Here is a 26,975-nt window from a genome sequence, read left to right on the forward strand (position 1 = left end):
CCTGCTTTTCACAAGTCAGATTTGACCTATTTAAGCAGTTAAATGTCGATGCAAAGGAGTCATTCATACATTCATTACACAGACATATCAATCGCATCTGTGCCTCCAAGCTGCATCCACTCACTGATGTGAAATTTGATTTTACCACAGGGCTGACTCACAGTTGGAGGCAGCAAGATCTGACACGACGCGAGGAAAGCAGACGAAGACTTGCCACCCTGTTCAACCCGTTCTCAACAGACACCTCTTTGAAGTCCTGAATATCATGTTTAATAATCCAAACCCATCTGATTAAGGTCTTTGCTACAAACATCGCTGGAGATAAACCCAAGTCATGGACATTATATTAGCCCATGTCACAGTTGTTTTGGTTATGTAAAACTGATTTTTGGACGTCTTACACAATTCAGGATGAAATCAAAAGGCGGTCTGAAGGTCATCTCCAGAGTCTTCAGAACAAAAACTATCAGATTAAATGTAATTGAATAACATCTGTAGAGGGAACATTGGAATCACATGGTGGAGGAAGTTGGTGTTTCCTTCAGCGTCTCTGCGATGACGGAACAGCGATGAGGTGAAATGTGTCAGAGCCGATTTGATAAAGAACGATTGTTGTGAGCTTAACATGTCAGAGCGGTTCCAGACTTGTGGTCCTCTTGGTTCCAGACTGAAAACAGGAGGTGCTCTGGTTTAGTCAATAGACGTAATGTCAATAAATACTAATTTTGATTAAAAAAAAAAAAAAAGCCCTGACAAAATTGAGCAGAAGATGGAGTGAGCTGAGCCAGAAGGCAGAGCTCTTCATTCCCGTCATTCGGGTTGTTCTTTTTTTTCCATATAACTATAAACTTTAGAACTTTTGTTTTATTTCCCGTCATATTTACGCAGCTTTCCTCGTGCATTTGTCATGAAATAATTTTGTCATCATAGGTCCTGAGGTTTATTCCTTCTTTTGTTTTCCATCTATTCCTCCAAACACAGTCTTCCTTGTTAGTTCTGGTTAACAGCCACAATATGTGTGATTCAAAACAGTAAAAGTGAACTCATCAGAACATCATCTGAGGACACACATGAAAATAACAACCCTACTAAACTGAAGCACGAAGTAATTCATGTCCAAAGACAGAGGCGGGTGTTGAGTGAGCGAACGTAGCGTCACTGCAGATTTTATACATGCCTGTGCGGAGAGCGTCAAGTGCCCCAATAAACGCTGCTCTGACAGGCCAGAGTGCAGCAAGGTCAAAGTCTTTTTAAGCTAAATGCTTGTAAGAGTTTGAAGATGGGGAAGTTACAGTAATGAGGGGGAAGCTAGTACATGAAAATAAAAACTCTAAAAGGATGAGAAAAATAATCTTTTGACAAGATAGATCATTCGAAGTTGTTGTTTTTTTTTGTTATAAGGAGCTTGACACTGCCATTGATCTTGATACAAGGTTGTGTATAAATTAAGATAAAATGTGGAAAAAAAATGTAATTAATTCATCTATTACACAAAAAAGTATTTTCCAAATTGTATTTTCAGGGCTCGCTTAACCACAGGTCTGGTTCACATGTCAAACAACATATAGCAGCAGTGAGTCGGCTTCGATGTTGGCGAAGTTTCAATAAAGTTTTGGCTTCTTTATAGCAGATCAAATACAGTATTTAAACATTTTTAAAATCATTTTTATTGTTTAAAACTAAAAGGAAAATTCTTTAAAAACCCATGTTTCCACATCTTTTGTGTTCTTTTGAGATGGAGGATCTTAAAATAGGCTACATCTCAATGAAATTTATTTCAAATTAAGTATATATTTTTGTCTTACATAAGACCAGACAATATTCCAAATATGTTTGAAATTCTAAATGCTCTTCTACCTCTGAGACTTTTGAAACATGTAGGTGTCCGGTTGATAGATGTTTAAGATGAGCTGCAGTAAAAATCACCCATCACTCCCCTGACTCGAACACCAGGATGAAATATGAGATATTTTTTCGCCGATGACTCACTGCTTTACCTGGAACACAACACACCTGTACACGCTGAGACATTTGAAACATGTCCTTCCAAAAGCTTGTGCATGACGAATGCTATGAAGGGTATTTGCCTTGTAAAAGTTGGCGTTCGAGTCTGTCATTGTTGACGTGCAAAAAGAGTGCAAATAATGTTTCCTAAGTTGAAGGTCAGAGTGAGGTAGACTCAGGTCGTTTTTGTTTGTTTGTTTGTTTGGTTTGTGCTGCTCTTTACTGCTGACCATGATCAACATTAAACAGGTGGAGGAGGAGGTGGAGGTTTCACTGTCATCACCGAGGCAGTCCAACATGCCAAACACCGGTGCTGACACTGTTACGATGTTTATCTCTTGTTTCTCTGTCAATACCAAAGAAGAAGCCTCCAAAGACGTCTCCGGACACAAAACATCTTTTTTTATGGTGATGTAATCACTTAGCGTTATTCATTTCTAATTGAATACTAAATGTAATCTTTCAGTTATTCCATTACTTTCGATTAGATAAGTGGTGAAATACCACATGCCTTAAGTCTTTGAAAATGCTGAATATGTTGTTTTTCTTTCCTCAAAGCCAACAATGGCCATATTGAAATCTGAAGTTAAATGAATCGAGCAATGCTTATTTTCACAGTATCTCTCCATAAAAACAAATATATTGAAAAAAACACCTTGGAAAAACAATGCATTTTTATTATTTACTTATATTAATAAGTAGGTCTGTAACCAACATGTTCATTCTTCAAAAGAAATGATGATCCACATTGAGAATAAAATGTATATAACATGAAAAAAATATATCCTATTCTTGCCTTGTTTTGTGTTAGTAAGAAAATAATTTTATTTTCCTCTTCTGTCCATCAGTGTTTTGGCATCATGGACCCTCACACCGGTCACAGTGTATGATGCGCACCTCCAGCTGTGCGCTATAGTCATGAAGTTGTGATGGACCTCCACCGTGGCACTGGGAATCATCGGGTTGGTCGACATTCCATTGACGTAGTACTGTACATTACATAACCGCATGTATCTCAAGAATGGTACACTTTCAAGACATCCATGCAGTACACTTGGCACTACAAGACTCTCATCATCGCATCTTCTTGGAGTTCCGTCTTACAAGAATAAGAGGTGTGCGGTGAAATACCCTGGGGGGCAAAAACACTCTTTTCAAGGTCCCTTTTTCTTCATGGTGACAGGAGAACCAGACCCTATTCCTCTACTTCTGGAGTGAATCTGTTCAGCCGCTCCTGATGGTGATGTCACTTGACTTCCTTTGATATTACAATGTAGTGGTGTCAGTAGGCTGGGAAGGACTATAGACTTGACTCACAAAACATGACGTGTGCATGTCTGGTCGATGTTGGTGCCTAGACTGTCCAGTCACCATGGAGAAAGAAGAACCACAAAAGGCGAGTTTCGGCATCACAGGGTTCACCCTGTGTAGGTGAGCCTACCACCAGGTCGAACTCACAGAATGCAGTGGTAAAGGTTAGGAGTCCTGACAGTGTACTGTTCCTCGAATAATGTATCACATTAATGTGATATATGAACAAAAAAACATGTTTTTTTTCCCATCAGAGTTTGAATAAGCCTGACCTCATCCTCCTGACTAATCTGAAATCAGCCCGTTTGGGTACATCTTTTTCTTATTTAAACCATGTCATTCCAGCCACATCACAACACAGAAAGTTCAGTCATCCGACCTCAAGTCAGCAGTGTGGAACCACGACAAATGATGTCAGTGTTCCTCATTGGTGGGGAAATGAAACTGGGGCCATCATTGTTTTGTGAAAATCAACTTGGATTTCCGAGAGGAATTATTTCACCATCTTGAAAATATCAGCTTCGAAATCTCATCTGATGCAGGTCTCGAGCAACACACCTTAAATTGTCTCAACTGGTTCCTGTTGCGTCACAGCGGCAGCGGTTCCTCACCCGTGACATGGTGAATCATTCAACTTCCTAGTATCATCGCTGTTCTGACTGTGATTCTTTTATCGAGTCCTCCGGGTCCAATTCCTCTTGAACACAGCTGAGGAACAGTGTGATACACAGTGTTATGATGATTGCTGTGCTGCACGTGTGTTTCGTCCACTCAATAATCTGATTTCTATCCTTGCTGACAGCACTTTGAACCCTTGTATTCTGTGGGAGGAGCCATATCACGAAACACAACCTGTGTTACTACTACTTAGATTGAATCAGTTTCATGTGTATTTAGGGATCAACCTTTACATGATAAACCAATAATTACAGGACTTCCTGCTTTATCTTGCGATTCACCAGGTGCTGTAAAGAGGAAATAGGGTTATGTCAGATCAGGGCTCAGAGATGAGGCTGAGTTGCTGCACACTTGGTGATGGGCTGCCGAGGCTTCATGAAACAGTATCCTCATTTTCATAGCTCAGTAGGTGGCGCTCTTAGATTAAAAATGATGCAAGTTTTCATTGACATGTTCGTTGAAATCGGAAGAAGTGTGCCATTTAGTGGCATCTGAAAATGAGGACGCTGTTTCATGAAGCTTCATAATCACATCATTACCAATGTTATTACTATGAAGGCACTCAAAATAAACTCAATGTCTTTCACTCACCAAGCCAGCAGGGCATGAGCTGCAAGCTGAGTAAACAAGCCATTCATTTCCTTAGCTTTTAGGAACCTCAAGGGAGAGGGACCCATGGACCAGCACTTTTGACTTTCAAACTGAGCCTGTTTGACCAATATTTTTTGCTCATTTAGTTCCTTCCGATCCGACCACTTTTTGCTACTCACATGCCGAGAGGTTTGTGTGATGAGTTATGCTTTCATATTGAAACGTCCCGGTGAAACTGAAGGTCGTCTTCAGCAAGGCGTCCTGTTGTGAAATTTTGTTCAAATGAATGGGGAAAAAAGTGCTGAGGTGAAGAGATGATACACTAACAGCTCGTCTTTGACAAGATCTCAGACCCCAAAAAGGCAATACTGTGGCATGTTTTCCTTGAAATACAAAAAAACTCAGCACCACAGAACAGGGAGCTCTTATGCTGTTTGCAACATCATAGAACATTATTTACTTATATATCTGTGTGCACCAGGTCCCACCCGGTTTCCTTCCCTTCGGCTTGCTCACGTAACTGTCCACAATTAGGACAAAAAAACTTGAAGCACAAGATCTTGAGCAAATATTTTATGGAACTGAAGAGGAAGCAGGGGCCGACTAAAATATGAGGACGAGGTCATTTCAGATAGACGTCATTCGCAGTTGATCTGAGTGAGGTCTGGCATAGTGCACATGGCGATGTAAAACATTAGTGAATTTAAAAAAATATATATATTATTTGGGTGTTTTAGATCGGCTTTCCTTTTTTGCAGTATATAGTGCATACTTCGAAGATTAAAATAACGATGTACGAGTGCGAGAACATACAGAAAACATTTTCATGTAGCAATAATATAATTCCCAACCTAATCTGCCTGGTTTGAAAGAACTCGATCTTTTTGGACCTCATTTTTGGAAGACTACCAGAAAGAACAGATTCATGCAAACATAACTACAATAATTCAAGCAACATTATAGCGGTCATGTGAGTGATGCTTTTCATGCATAATTCTGAAAAAAATGATTTCAAAATATGTCAATGAAATAAAGTGCATCATATTTGTGTTGTGTATATATATATATATATATATATATATATATATATATATATATATATATATATATATATATATATATATATATATATATATATATATATATATCCCTGAGTCAATTGAGTCGCCACTAGAAGGTTTGATGACGAGTCAGTCCACAGCCTTGGGTCACAAATGAAAAGTTTTTAAGGGACAATATCACATCTGAACTCTGGTTTGGGATGATCAGTCAGATGAGTCTGAAGTGGCCAAGAAAGGTAAAATAGAAACCAACACAAGACGGCAGTCTTCATAAAAACAGTAATTTATTTTTGACTGAAAACTAAAATTGTCTGAACAGCACATTACAAGGGCATTGTTAAGATATATTCTCCAAGGCTCAGTGATCACTTCCATACAGTACACTTGGCATGTACACGGCATCTCCTTCAAATGAAATACAAATGGAAAAGAACTCAAAAGAGATAAACAAAGCCCATCTGCACAAAAAAAAAGTCCCATTCTTGTGGGGGAAAAAGATTGATTGTACAATTACCAAGCGTTTTGGTTTGGTTTTAAGCCACAGAGAGAGACAGACCGGATCACCTGACCACATCAGGCGACGTCGCAGGAGGCACAAAATGCGAGACAAATGCAACATCCCGTAATATGACAATCTTCTGGGTTTCAGCTTGAAAATGTGAAATGTTAAAATTGCTTCTGTGGTTATTGTTATTTTGTAAGCGAGTGTTGGTACACTACAATCAAAATCAAATGCTGTGTTTTTAAATACATTAAAATCTGCAATGTAACAAACCTTTTCTCTGCATATGACATTTCACACAGCTATTATAGACACCAACCAAACAAGATGGCTCCGTTTTTTTCATGACGTTTTTCACGCTCAAGGCTCTCTCTTCCACAAACGCCTCTCCATTCATTAGATTCCCTTGCCCTTCATCACTCGCTCCACCCTCCACCCCATTGTTCCCTTTCGCTCTCAGAAATCCTTTCACATTCGCAGAACCTGACAGAACAATAAGAGTGCTGGATTAAAAACATGAGGTAAGAAAGTGGGTTGATTACAGATCATGCAGAACATGCAACAAAAATAAAGGGACAAAGGTAGAAAAAATATAGTGTGCATTTAAAAAAAAAAAAAAAAGTGGGGGCGCAAGGGGAGGGGCTTACACAGCTTGGCGTCTTTGGTTATAAAGTAGGTCCAACGATTTTCACAGCTTTTCATCCCGCAACCAACCCCTCAATTCATCTCTTTAGTTCAAGAAAAAAATGAATTAAGTTTTCTTAAAGGATACATCCCAGCACATATTTCACCTCTGAGCGTCCTCACGCCTAATACTTTACATGTTACAAAATATACATTCAACCTGGATTTCGCCTAATGCAAGCTCGGCTTTAGTGTTAGCATTGTTTATTCAAATTTATTGCCTACTTATTGAGATCTACATGTCGACTACTGAATTTTATACCTGACAGACTCTAAGATACCGAAAAGAACAAAAAAAAAAGGTTTTATCTCCACGACATTGTTCATTTAAATGATGAAAATAGCAGCCCTGAAATAAATAAATGCAAATACTAAAACAGAATGAAAAGGATGATGATTCATGTCGAAGGATGGTGGCTTTGTGGAAATGAAAGCGTTTTTGTTGCAGCATATAACAAGCTGGGGCAGTTGACTCAGGTCAAGCAGAAGTGCCCACAAATGGCGCCTTTTTTTTTTTTTTTTGCTTGAAGAGGATGGGCCCGTCCACTGGCTCCGCCCCCTCTGCCCTCCAATCCAGGGACGGAGCGAACTTGGATGACTGAAGGCCTCTGTGCTGGTTGTGATGAAATCTCCATCAGCTCACTGGGCCACCCAAGTGGCCGTGCTCACCTCTGACCACTTGCTGCCCTGACAAAAACAGCTCTCTGAGCCCTTTGACCCCCTCCTTCTACACACAACAGCATTAAGTTAAACGGTGCGCTGTGGCCAGAGTTCTGAAAAGTTCTCTAAGTAAAGCAGCAGCTCAGCGGTGGCGGGACGCACGCACCAAAGCGCCATGGCTCCCGATCTGACCGCCGATGGAGCCGACTGAGCAAAGAGCCTGTTGCTTTCGATTGGGACGGTAGAAGTTGGTGTCTCCTCGAGCAGGATCGTCTTTGCCTGCCTCAGGAGGTGTGTGTTTTTGAGCGTGTGTGTTATGGGGGCAAGGAGATCACGCTGAGGTTATGTTGGGATGATGAGGGACACCCTGGGTCCCCTCGTGGTGTACGGTGGGGACGGCGCTGTTGGTGGTCGCTGGCGGCTGCTGCTGCTGCTGCTGAGGAGATGACGTGCTGCTGACGGTGGTGAGCTGACTGGACAGCTGGTTGAGTTGTTCCGAGTTGGCCAGCGACTTGAGCACCGCGTTCTCACGTTCCAACACAGAGTTCCTTTCGTAAAGCTCCTTGATCTGCTCCTTTAGGACCTCCACCTCCTCCCGGACTGCATACATCAGGTGGCTCTTCACCAAGTCCTGGTGAGCGAGAGAGAAAGAGGTGAAACACGGTTCACACGTCAGTTAACACTCATTACTCATAAGGCATTGTTGGTCTCTCCGACAACTTATCCAAAAATTGGAGTGAGTAATCTCTGCAGTCAAGTGATGTACTGGTTAGTGCCCAGCATGAGAGCAGGACTCGATGTGAATGAGACATCTACATGGTTACATAACGGTGTTGCCCCTCAAGACATCTCCAATTTGAAGCGGCTCTATATAGAACGCAGTGGCAACAGCGCCCCTGCAGTTATCACATTTCTGACCATTTACAAGGTCAAAAGGTTAGAGGTCGTGGACATGGGTCCCATATGTTACATACAAAAAGGCACTGCTCTTCGTCAGTGTCAGCGATTTGTGGGTTCAATTGCAGAGCTACACAATAATAATAATGAAGAGGGCCACACTGTGGAAAGACACTAACTCTAGTATTCTGCTCCTTCAAACGTGCGTTCAAGCACACAGGCCTTTCCTCGGCCGTCTCAGAAAATGTACCTTCACTGCTTCATGATGATGGCAAGTTGCTAGACTGTATAATATTTGATTCGGGTGATGTTTGGCGGATCAAATGAAAAGAAAAATGTAATCTATTGTAGAGCCCTCCTCTTTTGGATGGAGGCTCTGGTGGGTGATCGACACAAGCTGCAGCAGACGAAAGCTCTCAGATGTCTTCATGAGCGAAACTTGTACGGGATGATTCAACAGGAAGTGAGGGTCAAAAGTGTCACACTAGAATGTACAACACTAAAACTGTCCAAAGGGTCACATGGGAATAGGACACTGCTAGACTAAAAATGTCCCAAGAAATCAGTTGTGATAAACACAAAAAAAACAAATTCAAGAATAAAAGGTACGAACATTTTAAATAATATACTAAAATAAGCCAATTTACACAGCTCTCATGTAAGATGAAAACAATATATGCTCTGTCGATATGCCACCTACATGGATTCATCAACCGAGCTGCAACATTGATCTGAGGGAACTCCAGTATGCGATGTTAGCTGTATCTTGGATATTCCACCCAGTTCCAGGGATGTCTGTCTCCACTGAGTCTCTTGAGTTGGGCTGACTGATGACGGCCAGTCTGCAATTGTCTACCTGCAGCACTTAAGCTTTAGCACTGCGTCATTTCTTAGCAAAGCGTTAGGCTCAACTGTCCATTGCAATGGAGAGTGTGAGAAAGGGGTTAAGAAGCGGGCGCAGGCAGGATGGAATTGTTGGAGAAAAATGTCGGGTGCGATGTGTGACAAAAGGGTGTCGGCAAGGATGAAAGGGAAAGTGTCCAAAAGGGTGGTGAGGCCAGCAATGTTGTATGGTTTGGCAACAGTGGCTCTGAGGAAAAGACAGGAGGCAAAGCTGGAGGTAGCAGAGATGAAGATGCTGAGCTTCTCTCTGGGAGTGAGCAGGATGGATAGGATCAGGAAGCAGTAGATCAGAGCGACAGCACATGTCAGGTGTTTAGGAGACAAAGTCAGAGAGGCTAGATGGAGATGGTTTGGACATGTACAGAGGAGAGAGAGCCACTACATTGGTAGGAAGATGTTGAGGTTGGAACTGCCAGGCAGAAGGTGGAGAGAAAGAACAAAGATAAATGGAGGTGGTGAAGGAGGACATGAGGTTTGTAGGTTTGAGAGAAGAGGAGGCAGAGGACAGGGTGAGATGGAGGAAGATGATCCACTGTGGCCACCCCTGAAGGGAGAAGCCGAAAGAAAAAAAAAAGAAGCTATTTTTCGCCTACTATCAGGGGAGCTGCCTAAAGACAGTGATGGGGATATATGGAATAAAGAATGGGAGAAAAGAATCAAATGACAAAACTAATAAATGAGATGAGCATTGCCACCTCAGTAATCAGTTGCGCAGTGTTATTTTTAACTGTGTTTCCTGTGAAGTTGACCCAGTAATATAAACGCTTAAAGTTCATGTCAACTGTATTTTTTTTACTGTTGCTACTACATAATGCGATAATAAATGTTTATAATCTATACTTAAATATTCAACAATAACTGTCAAAAGAAGTTCATGCATGGATGCAAATGACACGTCATGAAAAACACAGTATCACAGTAATTTTAGTTTAGTTTTCTTACAAATGTAATTAATAACTCCTATTTAAACTTAATGATTTACAACATGCTGAACACCAAATAGCTTGGTGATCATTCCAAAAATCCTCAGCAACTATGTCTCTATAACCCAATTTACTGGGTTTATGAGACACGTCAATGGAAAAAGCAATGCAACCTGTTGCTGTCAGCATTCTAATTTGATTTCATCTGAAACTAGTGAGTGAGAGATTATACAAACAAGCACACATGTTCAAGGGCCGACAAATGGTGGATTATTACGTTAAATGTCCCCTCCAGTGGTGCGTGTTTATCCAGGCATCAGATGTTACATAAGTTCGCTCCTTTTTTCACAAATATCTTCTCCACACGACTCAACCGCACTTCTGGCAACAATGAGAAGTGCCGGTGACTCACCATTGCCTGCTCTATCTTGTTATCGATAGCAACCACGCTGGCACCCGACGCACTGCAAGACAAAAAGATAGAAAGAGATTAAACACCAGTGAATGCTGATAGAGACTTCCCACTAAAAAAACATGTCACTACAATGTCAAGAAGTGCGCCATTCAAAAAGTTAGAAACGGTTTCAAATCCGCCTGCCAACTTTTTGGGGCGTTGTTTAAAGCTGATCTGTGGACAAAAGTGTGATGAAGGATATTTTTTTTTCTGCTAACTGATGGAGGAATGAACTCTGAGTCACATTAAAGTTTATTTTACCAAAGTCTGCTGGAAGACGTTTTAAAATCAGCTTAGACACACTCATAGCCGGGAGTAAGATGAGCGCCAAAATCAGTTTTGACCTCTCTAACCTTTTAATTACATTGGGAAACTTATGACTACAGGTTTATTGTCGTTACAGAGGAATTTAAAGGACTTGAGCTTACCATTTCCTGACTTAATTGCCTTCAAGTATGTCTAGAACTTCACTGTGGTTTAGTTCCTGCGACTCACTTTGGCTTTTCAGTTCAACAGGTAAATAACATAAGCTTTCAAAAAAAAAATTACTCAACACAACAACGCTTTGATGTGGAATGACTTCAGAAATAAACTGGTTAAATAATGCAACAAGTTGATAGAAAGAAGCATTTGTTTTCTTAAACTTCCACTTCAAAGTCAAAATCATTCTCAATATCACGCCAATTTCAAAAGACTTCTGCACTATAAGCACACACACACCACAGTTCATTCTCATCATGAAACCATTTCCATGTGGAAAAAACACAATGATCTCATTTAATTACTTAAAATGAGCCTGCTTTGAAATTACACACAAACACATCTGTGTGAAGGGCTCTTTCTCTACTTCACCAAAACAAATTTAGAAATGTGTTCATAAGGCACATCTCTTATCAAAGCAAGCTACTTTAAGAATAGAATTTTCAGAACTTCAGTTTATTTAATGAACAAAATAAAACTATGGCTTTAACTTAACTGGACTGTGAGGCATTTCAGGGAGAAGAAAAATCAAAAGACTTTAACATGCATTTATTTATACCGCCTTATATAAATAACTTTGATGACAATAAACTCCTTGAGTAACAATAACTGGACTCACATTAACTGCCAGTTCAATGCATCACTGACTTCAATGAGTCATACACAAAACGAATGTGTACTGCAGCACGTAAACGTGATGAGTAATTCGGGTCAGCGAGGCAGCGCATCTCTAGACACGTCGGATCTTATCAGTTTTCTGGCCTCGGCAGGGCAGAGCAGAGCCGCTCCGGGTGCGGCTGACGTCGCTGCAGGCGATCAGATAAACATCATCGGCTCACTCCGACCCGTCTGCTCCACTGTCCGCGAACGCATTTTATCGGGTGGCGGTGAAATGTCGAACATCCACATCACTTTTGAAGCTTATCCCACTTTGTCACAATGTTATCAGAGCACTTTGAACACCTCTCCTCCCCCCTCTGACAACAGAGGACCAAACTTCGTCTAATCGCAACCAAGATGCGCTATAGATCTTTTCATCAACCACAGCGCGTGTTCGGTCCGACACCTACACCACAAAGGACGATCGAAAAGACCGTATTTTCAGGAAACTCACCGACGCCAGTCCGCGACCTGCAGGCTGTGGACGAACAAAAGCCGGCCTGTTCTCGTGTGAGCCGCAAGGGTGCGCTGTGACCAGTCAGAACACGATGTCCACTCGGTCTATTAAAATCGACTTGTTTTTTAAATAAAACTGCGAGAGCTGCCATTCTTAATAACCCGAGTGACTCCACTGTCTTTAGTATTTCATATGTACTACTGTAATACGTCACTGAACTGATCCATCAGACAAACACACTTCAACAGAGATCCAACAGGTTTCTCTGTTTGGCAACAAAAGTGCCACTTAAAAGACGAAAGTGGTACATGTCCTCATCCTGTCCGCCACTCTGGCGAGGTCCCTCTGAGAAATAATAGAAATCCAAGAAGAACCTGAAAGTGTCAGCGATGATGCGTTCATGTCACGGCTCACGTAGTCGCCTGCTCCCGTGGGGAGGGGACGTGGGGGGAGAACAAACGCATATGCAAGCGGGCGCACACCACGTTGCACCCCTTAAGGATTCACCTCCAAAACAAGCAGCGCATTTAGCAACACTCGCGGGTGACGCGCAAATCGCCACTCTGAATTACAATAGCGTCAGTGAGGGGGTCCATCATGTTTTAAAAACTCAGATCTCAACCGGTTCCATTTAAATTATAATACACAGACAACAACAACAAAAAAAAAAAAAGAAATATCCATGTCGCCGCAGCGTTTTCATTTTACCTGAGGCATCTGGTCCGGTAAGTCATCAACCGGCCCGAGTAAGTCGGAGAAGTTCCCGGGGAGCAGGGGAGACTGTGGCTCATTTTACAGCGCATGGCTCCTCGATTGCTGTGTGCCAACCAAAAGTAGGTAATAAAAAATAAAGGGCGCTCGCTGTGCTCTCTGAGGCAAGGATCAACTCTTTCACTCAGCTTGGGTGCATCTTAAAACCCCGCTCGGATCACATGGCCAGAAAACACTGGGCGGGGCCGAGCTCATCACGCCCCCTTCATTTCCTCTGCTTAAAACTTTATTATTCCAGTCCGACACACACAAACACACACACAAGCTGGCATGAATAAGGACACGCCGTAAAAACAACTTTAAAATGTAGCGAAAGAAAGCAATGAAAACTACTTAAGGGCAAACATAGTCGCAGATAAAAGGTTTATTTTTTTTAATAGATCATTTAAGAGAAGAAATGTTCATGGACAAACGACTAGAAACACCAATCATTTCAGTCTAAAATAAAGAGCCTAATGTAACATACCATATGTTAAGAAATTTAAATATAAAACACATAGAAATGACAATAAAAATTAACCAAACGGGCGGCTTTCTATATGAACATTTCCCAGAACCTGCCCAGCAGGCTGCAAGCTGAATCCATGACATTGTAGAAAATTAAATTACATAAGCTCTATTACTGGGTCGCCTCTATCCTGCAGTGCTGAGAAATAACAGCACCAAATAAGACTATTGTTGGGTTATTTTCAGTCTCTTAAGTCATTTGACTCATCTGTGAGTTACCGCAAGTCTAAAAATGGGTTTTAGCAGGACTTTGAAGAGGGAGGTTCAGATCCACACCGATGTGATGACAGCCGGGTAAATGTGTTGCATTCCACAATGAACGACTCGCTTGCTTGTGTGATCTGAGCGACGATAAACAGTGTGTGGAGAGCGCATTCCTGCTTTTTAACTGCACCTTTACACATCCTGGGACAAAGAGTCAAGAATGTCTACAGTGCAGAGAAGGTGCCTGTTCGCTCCAGTACCATTCAGAACATATCTTCCCCCAAATACTGGAATTGTGTTCGCATTCAGGCTGGTGGCTAGAGAACGTCTGGTCATCCTGAGGACACCCTGTTCTTTCATCAGCATGCTATAAAAATGAAATGTCCAAATCATAGTGTAGTCATTCTGGTTTCCACGAAATGGGTGTCTCTTCCTGGTAACTTTGCAGAATTAAATACAACTTCGCAGAGTCTCTTGTTTCTGGACCCGTCGCTTTGCCATTACGTGCACCTCATAAAATCTTGTGTTTATCCACATCTCACAAGTTGCAACACTCGCACTAAGAAGAACAGTATCATGGGTGCAGGTAAAGCAGGTAAGGTCAAAACCTTAAAGAACTGTTTCCGAAACTTAATGAAAGCCTTTTAATCTGAGATGCATTTCATCTACTTTCATCTTACTTATTTTGTTGAATATTTAGTGGTAATAAATGTGGGTGACCCAGGTAAAAACTAAATGTAAGTGAGCACTTAGTCATTGTCCAGAACTGTGCTGGTGAGGTGGTCGCACATCACTCAGCAAATACAAGTAAAATAGCAGAGGTCCAAATTCTCCCCCGCCCTCGACTGACATTGGGACGTCATGTCTCATAATCCCAGCTAAAAGCCTGTTCACATTTGTTCATGAAAGTACACCTTTACAACGAGCAAGGGGGCGTGAAAACGGGCCCTGTTCCAGAGTCATACTCTTGATGTGATGGCATTTTAAACCTGTGAGTTAATGACACATGAGTACATGTGAGAGATGAGTAACAGTGTCCCACGTGTTGGAAAAAAAAATCAAGTACTATAGTCTTTTTCAAGCATCAGATCAGATCATTCAGAGTTCACATCCTCACACCTTTAATGAAGATACTAGTCACCGAGCAAACATGCCGCTAAACAAATCAAACTTTCACAGACATCATTGGAAGGTCACAAAATGCAACTGAAGTTTGGGCACCAAAAACAAAGTATATGTAAGAGCCACAGCAACCCAGCATGTCGCTTCAGCTCGTACTAATAAAGGACATCTCAGGTGATCTAATATAGGGAAAGATCGCTTTGCGCATAATTTGTTGCGCCTCATTGACGAGTAAAAGCAAAGCAAACCGTGTTTTATTGAAAGCGAAAGACACGTGGCACTTTATATAAGGACCACTAACTGTGTTCACCTCAACATGGGCCTTCACTGCCGACCTCAGCAGTGCACACACATGCACTCGCTGACAAAGACTTCAGCGCCACAAGGCGGCACATTCCATCCCTGGACACCTCCGGTCCCGAAGCCAGAACCTCTTAACCCAGACATCTGTGTCAGCGCCACCATCACGCTGGGATGGTGTACAAACCTTTTATTTATTAACCTTCTTTTGACTTGTAATAGAACAAGATTTCATAATAACAATATGCCAAAACCAGGAACAATATCACATCCAGAATGTAAGTGTGACCGGGCAGATCCAGCAGTTAACAAGTGCCATCAATGGATCTCAAGTTTATCACATTGTTTGCAATATAATAAACACCCAATGTGTTCCCCATTAGATGCATCGGCACACGTCCCAGCCCAAAAGCACACAAACAATCACAGCAGGGAGGAGACAGCTGAATAAATGCGTCCTCGCTCTTGTGTCCCCTGCAACGAGAGCCTTTTCAAACAATAGATGAAGGGAGGAGGGGGGCTTTAACAATGGAACGTTTATGATTTAGTACGCTGTAGTTCCCCTTCTGCACCAGAAGAGGTCAGCACATATCACTTTATATGTCTTATTTCCTCGACTATAATTAATCCTGTGTCAAGTTGAGGGCCTCAACAATTCATCTTTACATACATAGGTCGTAAAAAACAAACCAGCATGTGATAAGAACCTCCACAACTCTGAACTGTAATGATTAATCGGAATGGTAAAGCTCAAACCACAGTTTGACTCCCAACAGTCAAACGTGAGCTTTCACTCTTGTGACTTTTTCCGACTCTGCTGCTTAGCGCGACAACTCCTCAACACGCCGTCATCTCTTGAAACAGAGAACCCAGTATTTCTGTCGGGGGCGGTCTCAACAGCAGATCTGTCAGTTTTCCATGTTTACCCATCTTGTTTCATCAACAAGATCACAACAGCGCCTGCACACAAGTTCAGCAGCTTGAAAAAACAGTTAAAAAAAGATAGTGGCGGAGGCATACGAGGACTGAACAACTGGTCGATTGATAACCGACAGTGAGAGCATCTATGTTTGAAACCCCTGTGGTGACACACAACAAACTAGGATGCCCTCTATCAAGCAAATCCACAGCAGTAATAACAACTTCAATAGAAAGTCTGTCTGACTGGACCACACAGGTGAAGTCACCCTAAGAGTCTGCCTGGGGTGCACATGACCCCGTCACTGGTTCACAGCTTTTCCTTCCACAGACCACTTTTATTGCGTTACATTGTTTTGAGTGGTCATAACATATTTCAAGGCTGCTCCTAACGCTTGCACATTTCAGTTGGCCTCTGAAGACTGGCAAAACAACACAAGAGCTGCAGCTATAAATACAGAAAAAACTAAAACAGATAAGGCCAACGACCCATTTTATATATATATATATATATATATATATATATATATATATATATATATATAGTTTTATATATATATATATAGTACCTTTGACGTTTTTAAAAACACGTACAAACATATTTTTTTTCAATGTCTCATAGACCCAGAAGAAGACTTAAGTACCCCAAGGGGTACATGCAACACCATTAGATAACTGGTCCCTAAATTCCACCATAAACACCGCATGATATAAAACAATGTGACAAGTGACAACTCTTTAGAATTGACAATAATAACTCATCTCATGCAGTAAAGAATTGCGCTATAAAACAAGGAATCTTGACAAACCGCTCCTGCCCTCTTTTCAGAGTGATGTAAAACAATGTTGACAATTGCAGGATGCGGGAAGTATGCTAAAATGTGGCTCAGAGGAGGGAGACTCATCTGGGTCTGTATTGTCAGGCCAGTGCACATGCGGGGTGGTCCTCGCTCACACACAATGAAGAAAAAACAAAAATCAAGACAGACAAATGGGAGATGAAATTATTTTTCCAAGGCTAAATCAGCGCCAGGGGAGGTGCGTCTGTTGGCCCCCCATGCTTCCTCGAAAACAACCTGAAGGAACTGTCCCACTCACACCCTTTTGGTTGTTACATAATCCGCAGACTTGTGCACAAATAACCAAACCAGCAAGCTGTGTGACTCGCTCAAAGCCCATCCGCCAACATCCCCAAAGGACGAGCACGGCAGACAACGAGGAGCATGGGAAGAAACAAAACTCCTGCAGGGTTTACTAGAGAACGCAATTTATTTGACAGCAGACATGATTGTTATTTTTGCGTCAGAGGGCACTGGTGTGGGACCATCGGTTCAGTGATTGAAACCCCCCGGACTCTATGAGAGTTGAAGCAAGCCTGCCACTAATGGGACCAACATGTTGGGTCCTCAGCAAGGGTCTACTTTCCCAAACCTTCACCAATCACTGCCAACAAAAAACAGATCTTCCAAGCAAACTTCATGCACTCTGGTATCATATTTCAGGACCCCTTGTTAACCTTGAATTTAGACTGGGACCCAAAACATGCATGGAAAAGCACCGATGGTTCACCAAGGACAAATGACTTGCACTGTGTTAAAGCAGCACGAAACACGATTATCATATACAATTTGTTTTCCACCCATATTTTACTTGACAACGGGTTTCATGACTCACGCAATCGTGCTCCTATTCCTTTAGCTTGGCGCTCTTAACTAAACAACTGGGTGATCCGCCTTGTGGCATACGTCACCAGCAAACGGCTTGACAGCAGCGTGGCGGGGACTGTGGCACCATTCATCTGACGCCTGTTTGCACGGAGACAGAAACCACAGAATCTCCAACCGTCTAGTGTTGGATATGGAACTTGATTCTGAAATCACGATAAACAATGGATGGTAAATGAAATTCCTCTCAAATACTTGTCTCATTGCCGAGTTTTCACAGTAATTACAACAAAAGATGTGTGAAACAAAATCAAACATAATAAGATGGTTATTACATGATGATTTAAATTATTATTTTTCACATCCCATGGGCTACGCCCTTGTTCTTTGCATGTTACCTAGTGCCATCGGCCAATATGTACACATCAGAGGGGTGTAGACCCTGGGCTGGTGGAAGGAAATTGAATTTCCTCAGGGGGCACATGATATCCAGGTCGGACGCAGATAATATTGCTCAAAATCAATTGAAAAAAATTTTTTTAGAAATAAACTGTAAAGAAGATTACTAAAGTGTAAATGAGAATATTGCCATACAATGTTCCAACTAATTTAAAAAACTGCTCAGACAGTTTTTACTGTTGGGGGCACCATCACTGTCTTTATCATTTTTTCTTTTCACAGTTGGGAACTACCACAAGTTTGTCAATTCAATGACACAGTACTCATTTAAACTGAGCATCTCACAGCCCAGAAGTGTAAAACAAAAAACTCCTAGCGGCCCTCTAGGGGGCGGCGCCCGGACCAATGGTTAAGAATCACTGTTCTATGGGGTTCAGGTTAGGTGAGTTTCGGGGACAAGCAAACACAGTAATCCCGTGATTGTTGATCCAGGATTTTGTACAGTGTGGGATGGTGCCAAATCCTGCTGGAAAATGAAGTCCACATTCCCATAAAGCTGGTCTGCTGAAGCAAGCCAGCTCTGCGGTGTTTGACAGCCAACACCAGCGTGTGACAGTTGTGGCGAGTTTGGTGGACTTCGGTTCACAATCCTTGTTATAAACTTATTTTTAATACAGGAAAGTTGACATTGGTTGACTCTGAGTTTCTGGATAGGTGTTTGTGTTATTAGATCGAGGGACCCAACAGGTTTTCTAATGCTGTTGTATGCTTTGGTTCATATCAACACATGCAGGGTCTCCCACTGCGCTGATGCCTCGGTGAAACACCGCATTGAAAACAGTTGGATCCCAGATTAGGGATCACAGGTTGTGGACCCAATCTCACAGGCAGCACCGATGCTACAACCAGGCCCCAGTTAGGGACCATCACCAAATTTGTCAAAGTATTCATGAAATCTTTGAAAATGCGTGAGAAATAAACATTTTTGGAGAGAGAATTGGGAAAAGAATTTATCACATTGATTTTGAGAATAAAATATGATTAAATGATAATTTATTCACATTATTTCTAGTATTTCTTCAATAGCATCTAGAAAACATGTGCAGAAGGATCCATAGTAAATAGTGACGAGGCGAGACATGAGATATATTGGGGACAGCCATCAGACAGCTCAATTTAAACCCTAGATGAAACTGGCAGAGCAGACTCTCAGACACGACTGGGTTCTACTCCAGATTACAGAAACTACAGAAACATTGAATTTGTCATCTCGACACTTAGTTAACTATTATATTTAAAAATAAACAAAATATAATGCACAAATAAGTTTCATTATTAAAGTTTCAAGAGAGACTGTCCCACATATGTAACGCAATGAAAATATAGTCGGAAGAATTATAGTTATCGCCGAAATGATGATCATGATCATCCGTACTTACCTGATTAGTGTGTGACATGTTGAGCCTGCAATACTGACGCCTTTCACAGTATTTAGTAAGGTTTTGGGATTGAGGTTTTACTGAGCTCTGTATCACAACCAGCGAAACGAAATGCTTGAGATATCTCAGTTTGAATATAATAAGCCTAAAAAAATACACTGGCTTCACCTTCATGTTGAAATGTCTGAATAAAAAAACTTCAAGTTTTCCGCGTAGTACATGCACGTGAAGGGTCATAAAGCCAAAAGTAACAGGGTGGAAAGGCAGGCTTTATGCAGAAGGGAGAAGTAAGGTCTCTGGTTAGATGTCAGAAACATTTCTACATGATCAGCGTTGTGGTTTTACTTTGATTTCTGCTTGTTGCTCCTGGACCACTGTTTCCCAAGGTCTGCTGTTGTGATATACTTGGAATCATCTTTAAAAATTGGTGTGACTAACAGAAAGCGTACTGGGATTACAGTTGCATGCAGAAAACAAATGTGAAAATATGCATCAACTAATCGAGCACAGTGAGCATGTGCATTCCTGCAAGGCACTATAATTGAGTATACTATAGACAAGCAAGCCAAACCCATGGGGAAAAAAAAAAAAAAAAAAAAAAAAACAATGAAGAAGAAACAAAGGAAAACATATGAATCTGCTAATAAGTAGATCATGTAGTTCTTGACTGGAACATTACGAACAAGTGATTCTTTTAAAATGACATGAATATTCTGAATATGTATTTGTCTAGTGTTGCAATTCCACAAAACTATTTGCAAATAAATAAAAGGTGGCGTGTTGGATCTTTAGATGGAATATAGAATGAGATCATAAACTCATCAGCAAAGTCAAACTTGCTGGCAAATTTATTTATAATTCCTTTCATGGGCAGAAAGGAATTGGCTATGTAAAAAAAAAGGGAACTCATTTGATGTTTCATGTTAGGACAGTAGAAAAAAAATCCTGACAGAAAATGTAGTGATCACTTGAACACCATAATTGGTAGTTTGACGATAATGTATCACTCAAGGTAACCAGCCAGGAAACTTTGATGGCCAAGACAAATGGCACAAAAGCAGAACAGATCAAGTGATTGAAGGTTGAGGTTAACATTTCCTGGAATGCTCCTAAACAGTTTGTGAGTAAATCCTTTTCGTCCCGTACAAGTCCAACCTTGCAGAGGAGTTAGCTTGGGACAAAGAGAGGCGGCTTCTTTCACTAGTTCTGAATAGAGCTTCACTGTTAAGTCGCAGCGCCCAGAGGCATCAAGAGCTGGATGTGAAACAAACAGAAGCGTTAGAGCTCATGCCAGTTGCCACACCACACCATTAAACAACTGCAACACTAAGGTAAACATCCACATCTTATCTGGACCAGCAGGTTTGAAGAGGAACTCCATAAAAAAAATATTTGTGCAGCTCATACACACAGCCTTTCATGGCAGATATTTTTAAATAACGCCTTATAAATCATTCACTAAATGAAAGCTGTGGTTAAAAAGACATCAACACAACGACCAGTTTTACTGCCTACACTAATCACGTTAAAAAATAATGTTGTACACTCATTAGAATTGCACATAAAACAAATTTCTTTTTTTTTATCTTTAATCAGAACCTGAAAGGAAGGGGGCCAAGAAGAGATGCACGGGTGAAGTGAAGAAATAAATGCGCTTGCATGCAGACCACACACACAAGGGAGACTACAAGATTTCAGTATTGCTTTCATCCTTGTTTATATTTCAGCTAAAACGTTTCTAGAGTGTTTTTATAACATTCAGAGAAAGTGGAAAGAATATATTGTAACCATAGTGGTACTTTAAAGCAATTGACTGGACACTTAGATCTGTGTGTTGAACACAGTACCACGAGCAAGCAGACACTTATAACCATTACACAGGATCACAGAGATAAGTACGAGACAATATTAATGCTCAGAAGTGTGCATTAAAACAAAATGTCTTCATCACAAATGTTTAAAGGCCTCAGAAGCGATTGTGTTCCACTTGTTTTGACAGTATGCAATGTCATGCATTCGACGACCATGTGATCCATGCTAACTTAAGTCGAGGTGCTCATTAAGGGTGCCAAATCCTGGCATCAGCCCAGGAGTTATAAAACAGAAACTGGAGCTCTGGTTCCTCGTGACGGACATTACATAGCCCCACAAATGTCACGGCGCTCTGAACCAGTGCCAGGACAGAAGACCCTCACTGATACAGGTAATGACTTCATTCAACATCAAGCAGCAGGGAGAAAGCCAAACAGAAAAAGTTAATGCTGTTAAACATGAACTTTGCAAGCACTTGGAAACTTGGAATAGAGGAACCCTTCATCGGGCTGCAAATGCACACTCTAAATAAATGCAATCCATTGAGGCAGGAAGTTAACATGCCAAAAGTGGTTCACAGTTACAGCTGATGAACTGAAGCAAAAATAAAGGTTGCATAACACTGATACAGACGGTTCATCGAGGAACATCGAGCAGTTGGCATCCACAGAATTGATAACCGACTTTGGTTGGGATAACTGGCTGACAAAGACACGGATATAATTGATTTACTTTGTACAGTGCAGTGCTAATTTTAATCAGCTGATGCCTGAAGGAGTGCATAGCTGCATGTCAAAACAAATGAAGAGGGCGCGGATAACTAGTTCCTGTGTCATTCAGATATTTGGCGATTTGTGACTGAATGGTACGAGCACAAGTTAACAAAAATGCTGAAAATTAAACAAGCTGGACTATCAAAATATAAAAAATAATATAATAATATGAATACACATTATTGCTAGTATTAATAATATTAATCATTTGAAGGATTTTCCCCATCATGCCACATATAGTAGTTTGATATTAATCTTCAAGCCGATAACCATCCGTGGGAGTTGAGAGGGTGCAGAGGCCTGTTTTTACACAGGCCACACACAAGCGCAATCACAGACATGTAAAACACACCCGTGCTCATACCTATCATTGACAGGCTTTGACCCTTGTAATCTGCTAGGCCGGAAAGCCTGGTAGAAAGCAGTGGATGGGTTCCTGCAATTTAAATAGGAAGTGGAAACACATAGAAGAGACATGAGAGAGAGACAAGAAGCAGGAGAAAACAAATGTTGGAAAAGAGCAAGTGAGAAATTTGAGGAAGAATTGATCTCTTCAAGTGTCAAGACCATGATGAATGAGCTATACAATCTATATTTTCTGCAATACTTATTCTGCCAGAGTGAGCAACCCAATCTCATCGATTGCCCTATATTCACTTGTGATTCATCACTTTTCATTTTCTCCATAAGTAACTGTAAGTCTGCATGAAATCTAAGCCCAATGAGGTGCACTAAATTAAGAGTAAGTGTGTAAGTAAAACATACTTTCATCAGACTTGGTAAAGAGGAATGAAGAAGTGGGCAAAGTGTCAGACATCAGAGTGAAAGTAGAATTTTTTTAAGACCGCTTCCTGAGTGGTTGCCTAAGATAGATAGGTAGATTATGTTGCAAACCACATGAAATACTGTATATGCATCTGTTGGACGTGGAACAACAGAGGTAACCGTATGTGTGGTTTCTGCACGCTACTAAATTGAAAAATGCGTAATTTTATTTTTATTTGATCAGACTGCTTCCTGTACCGAAAGCGTAATGTATTTGCACTCGACTACGCCACCTTAGGCAGGACAGTCGTACATTCATTCAGAATGGCACATCAAAATAAACCTGAAAGCAAAGCTGCTTCACTATCCTTCAGATCATATACTGTATATAGTACGTCACATATGACCTTGATGGCAAGCGCATGGACAGCTTTATGTGGCAAGTGACAGACAATTCCAAAGTACATTGATGGAAAAATGATATGCCGGCATCACACAGATCAAAACTAGTGGTATATATGTATATTTTTTTAAACATTGTTGTTACTGCGTAATGCCGTGTTTGTTCTAAGTGGCACATGGAAGAAAATGTCGCATATAGCATATAACTTTATGTGTCACAAAATTCTGGTTGAGGTTTATGACAGTTTTGCCTTTTGTCCGCAGAGTCAGGGCCAAATCCTAACCTGCTACAATAGGAGCATGGTGGTCTACAAAACCTTTACGGTGGCATTTCATGGCAAATGAGGCTCGCATAGCAACAAGTCAGGTGAAAGAATTTGGTCCTTTAACAAGAGAAGTGGGCTTAACTATCGACACTATCTGAGTGATTGGAAGAGTGATTTACAGCCAAGATTCCATATTTGAGCAACTGACATATCTCTGACAGATTTATCTCTGCCACACCCCAACACGAAAGACCTTTGAGTTCTTTCATGCACGAGAAAGATACTCAGATGCTGCAGGTTTCAAGGTTTACAAGCAACATTGCTGAGATCAGCAGGTGTCAGCTCATCTCGCTCTCAGAAAATGCAAAAAAATGAGTTTTCTATACACAGCTGTGGAACAGGTTACAGAGTTTCTGTGAACGACAGGTTAGAAACCAAAATCAAACTTCTGTTGTCTCAGGTGGGGTAAGGTAAAAGGACTGTTTCTGAGAAGAACCCCTTTTTTTACTCATTGACCAGAACAAGTCAACAAACAACACTTTATCAAATATAGTAAAATTCATGAAAATTAAACATGCTTTGGCTAACAAAAAGAAACAGTGCAGAACTGGGAAACCAGCTGAGCAAAACGTCTTCTGGTCTGGTCTCAGGTTATCAACAGTGCCATCGGCTAGTTGAATGACCTACAGCCCAAAGCTCAGCATGTTTAAAAATGTGTCGTGTCCAACCATTTAGTCTTCTGGGCAAGACTTTTTTTTTTTTTTCAAATTGACAGACGTGCACATGACCACACTTGACACGCAGTGTCAGTCAAACTTTTTTTTCTTAGAATGGTTCGCAACTCAAAAAACAAATGACCCATTTCGACCCTCCGATGGTTCTGGTTTTAACACTGGTCACATGACACATGGCTCATCAACAAACATGCAGGCTGTGAAATCTCCAGGTGACCCAGTTTACTCTTACAAAGCTGCTTCTGACAAGTTGACAAAAATATCTCCGACAATAACTTCCTTGACCCATGTTGTCACAACTCTTTCACAAGACCTGTCTTGTGCAGAACGAGTTGAAGAGTGCTCTCAACATTTTGTTTTCTGTTGAAGGGTTTAGAGCGATTAGTCATCTTCCACTTTAGTATAACTGAACTTAGATTGGGCCCTCTGATTTTCGTGATACAGTCAGTGGCCGATTCAAACGTAATTGACTGAGTCAATCAGCATCTACCACCTAATATCACAGAATTTGACATAATGTGGCTTTTGTGTGGAAAAGAGAAGTGTATAGCACAGAGAGAAGCCCCTCTGGAAGGCACAAAGAACCAGCTACACAGACTAGGATGTTAGCTTTAGCCACAGTTTAGTGCCAACGCGGGCCTTTGTACAGCTCCGGTAGCGTCAGAAGCTCGCAGGTGCAGACACTCCTGCAGTTATCCAAGTTAAAACAGCATAGCATGGAGTTTGATGATTTAAGAAATGACTTCTTATAAGCGACAAGAGTAATAAAAACAGGAGTCTCAAAAACGGAAAAAAACGAACAAAAATATAACGAAAAAAAGTAACGTAATTTTCAAATGTATCTTTCCTGAGTTATACAGGTTTCACGTGTCGAGGTCTTCCTGTCATTGATACAATAAGTACATCATCATGAATTGGCAATGATTTTAAGTTTTTTATTTAGTTATAGATCTTTTTCTTTTATATTTAGCAAGTACATTTATTTTGTGTGTGTATGTTCATTGCCTTTGATATACTCACCAGTTTGTTCAAATAAAGCACATTTTGTTAATATCATTGCAGCCTGGAGTTTTCTAGGCTAAAAACTGACACTAGTTTTTCACAAGCTAATTTGCAATGGTATCACTGAGTTAGATTTTGTTATTCCCACATTTTGGGAGGCTCAGACACACTGAGTCACTGCCTGATTATCAGCCTGCAGCAGATACTTTAATGCTTCTGACAATATATATTCAAGCCAGCACTTCGTGTCATTACACCATACATGTCTATAATAAAGACAAACAGGACAGCAAGTAACCATGGCGAGATGCGATCCAACATGCAAACAAAACTCTGATTTTCAATACATCATGAAGTGTCACTTGAGAAGAAACACGGTGGAAATCAAGCTGTGCACACCCCAACACACAACACACATAGGCGTGTATGTAATTAGAACCAGTGCGGACAATGGCTAAACAATAATGGCTGAGTGTGTGTGCGCTGTAAATTTATGCGACAGGTTTTGGGAGTGGACAGGAGAAAATATGAAGAAACTTTCATTGTGTTAATGTGTACACAATACGATGCATTTTTTTTTCCAGGATGATCCTTTACTGTTCTGCATCAAAGTGGCATTTTTCACTATTCACATTTCAAACAAGTAATTTAATACACCAACAAAACTTGGTTCTGTCATACCAGATGGTGTTTTATGTCATCATGAAAAACACCTCATTCGCTTTTAATATGCAGTCAGTAGCTGCCAGGTGCGTTCATGGCTGAATGTTGTATGGATGCAACACAGGTGAGTCGTGGATAACAATGTTGTAAATGCACATTTGGAAATATGACTTGGAGATACTGCCTCACATACATCACACGTCACACACATACATCCTCACAGAGTCTTCAAGTTTAATGTGGTGTTTCACCACTTCACTACGAACGGAAGTGTCAAGAACAAACTGCAATCCATATGTTGCATAATCGAATTGGTGAGGATTGCCTTTTCATTATAAGAGATTATCCAAAAATGTTGCATGTGAAGTAATCTGAAGGTCTTGAAGGTGTTCCAACTTTCTATCGAGGACGTAGCATACACAGAACAACAACTATGTCCATCAAATCCAGATGCCTGACAGGGTAACAATGAAAAGGATAGGTTGAAGAGCAAAGTGTCAAGTGGGATTGTGCCTGTAAATGCAGTTCAGATCTTAATCCTCACCGTGCTTCAACAGAAATGAATAGACCTGGATAAACACATAATCAGTGGGTGGTTCAAAAGAGAGGCATGAAGAGGACAGTCGGTTACTGTGTTTATGGATTTGTTATGTAACTCAACTGCAGCTGGAATGTTTAAATTGATAGTTTGCAACTCATAGGTGGTAAGCTAGTTTCCCCATTCAGAAATGACGCTTAAGGTCAACAACTGAACAGAAAAACGCAAGCGAGGTTTTGTGCAATGACAGCACAGGTCCCTGCCACAACTAATGTGACACAGCGCGTGACATCACACCTTTACACACACATACTTTGAAATGACTAAATTGAAAGAGGAGTCACAGGCTGGAAGTATCAGTTTTGCTCTTTTAAAAATGTAATTTGCAACCTCACAAGCATCAGTCAAATACTGTACAACCTCAAAATACA

The 26,975-nt window shown here is 41.0% G+C and overlaps 1 protein-coding gene across 1 annotated transcript in view; it reads right to left on the minus strand.

Annotated features, from left to right (window-relative positions):
* Positions 1 to 5,920: 5,920 nt before the first annotated feature.
* The window catches only part of tsc22d2 (TSC22 domain family 2), a 33,633-nt gene continuing 12,578 nt past the window's right edge, over positions 5,921 to 26,975 (minus strand). Inside the window, exons 2-3 of the mRNA XM_053870488.1 lie at positions 10,627 to 10,678; positions 5,921 to 8,122 (exon numbers count right to left, since the gene is read on the minus strand). Of these exons, the coding sequence (XP_053726463.1) occupies positions 7,823 to 8,122; positions 10,627 to 10,678 (352 nt within the window). The 3' untranslated portion in view covers positions 5,921 to 7,822. The remainder of the gene's footprint in view (positions 8,123 to 10,626; positions 10,679 to 26,975) is intronic.

The sequence above is a fragment of the Synchiropus splendidus genome, chromosome 1 (assembly GCF_027744825.2).
Source record: "Synchiropus splendidus isolate RoL2022-P1 chromosome 1, RoL_Sspl_1.0, whole genome shotgun sequence".
Lineage (NCBI taxonomy): Eukaryota > Metazoa > Chordata > Actinopteri > Syngnathiformes > Callionymidae > Synchiropus > Synchiropus splendidus.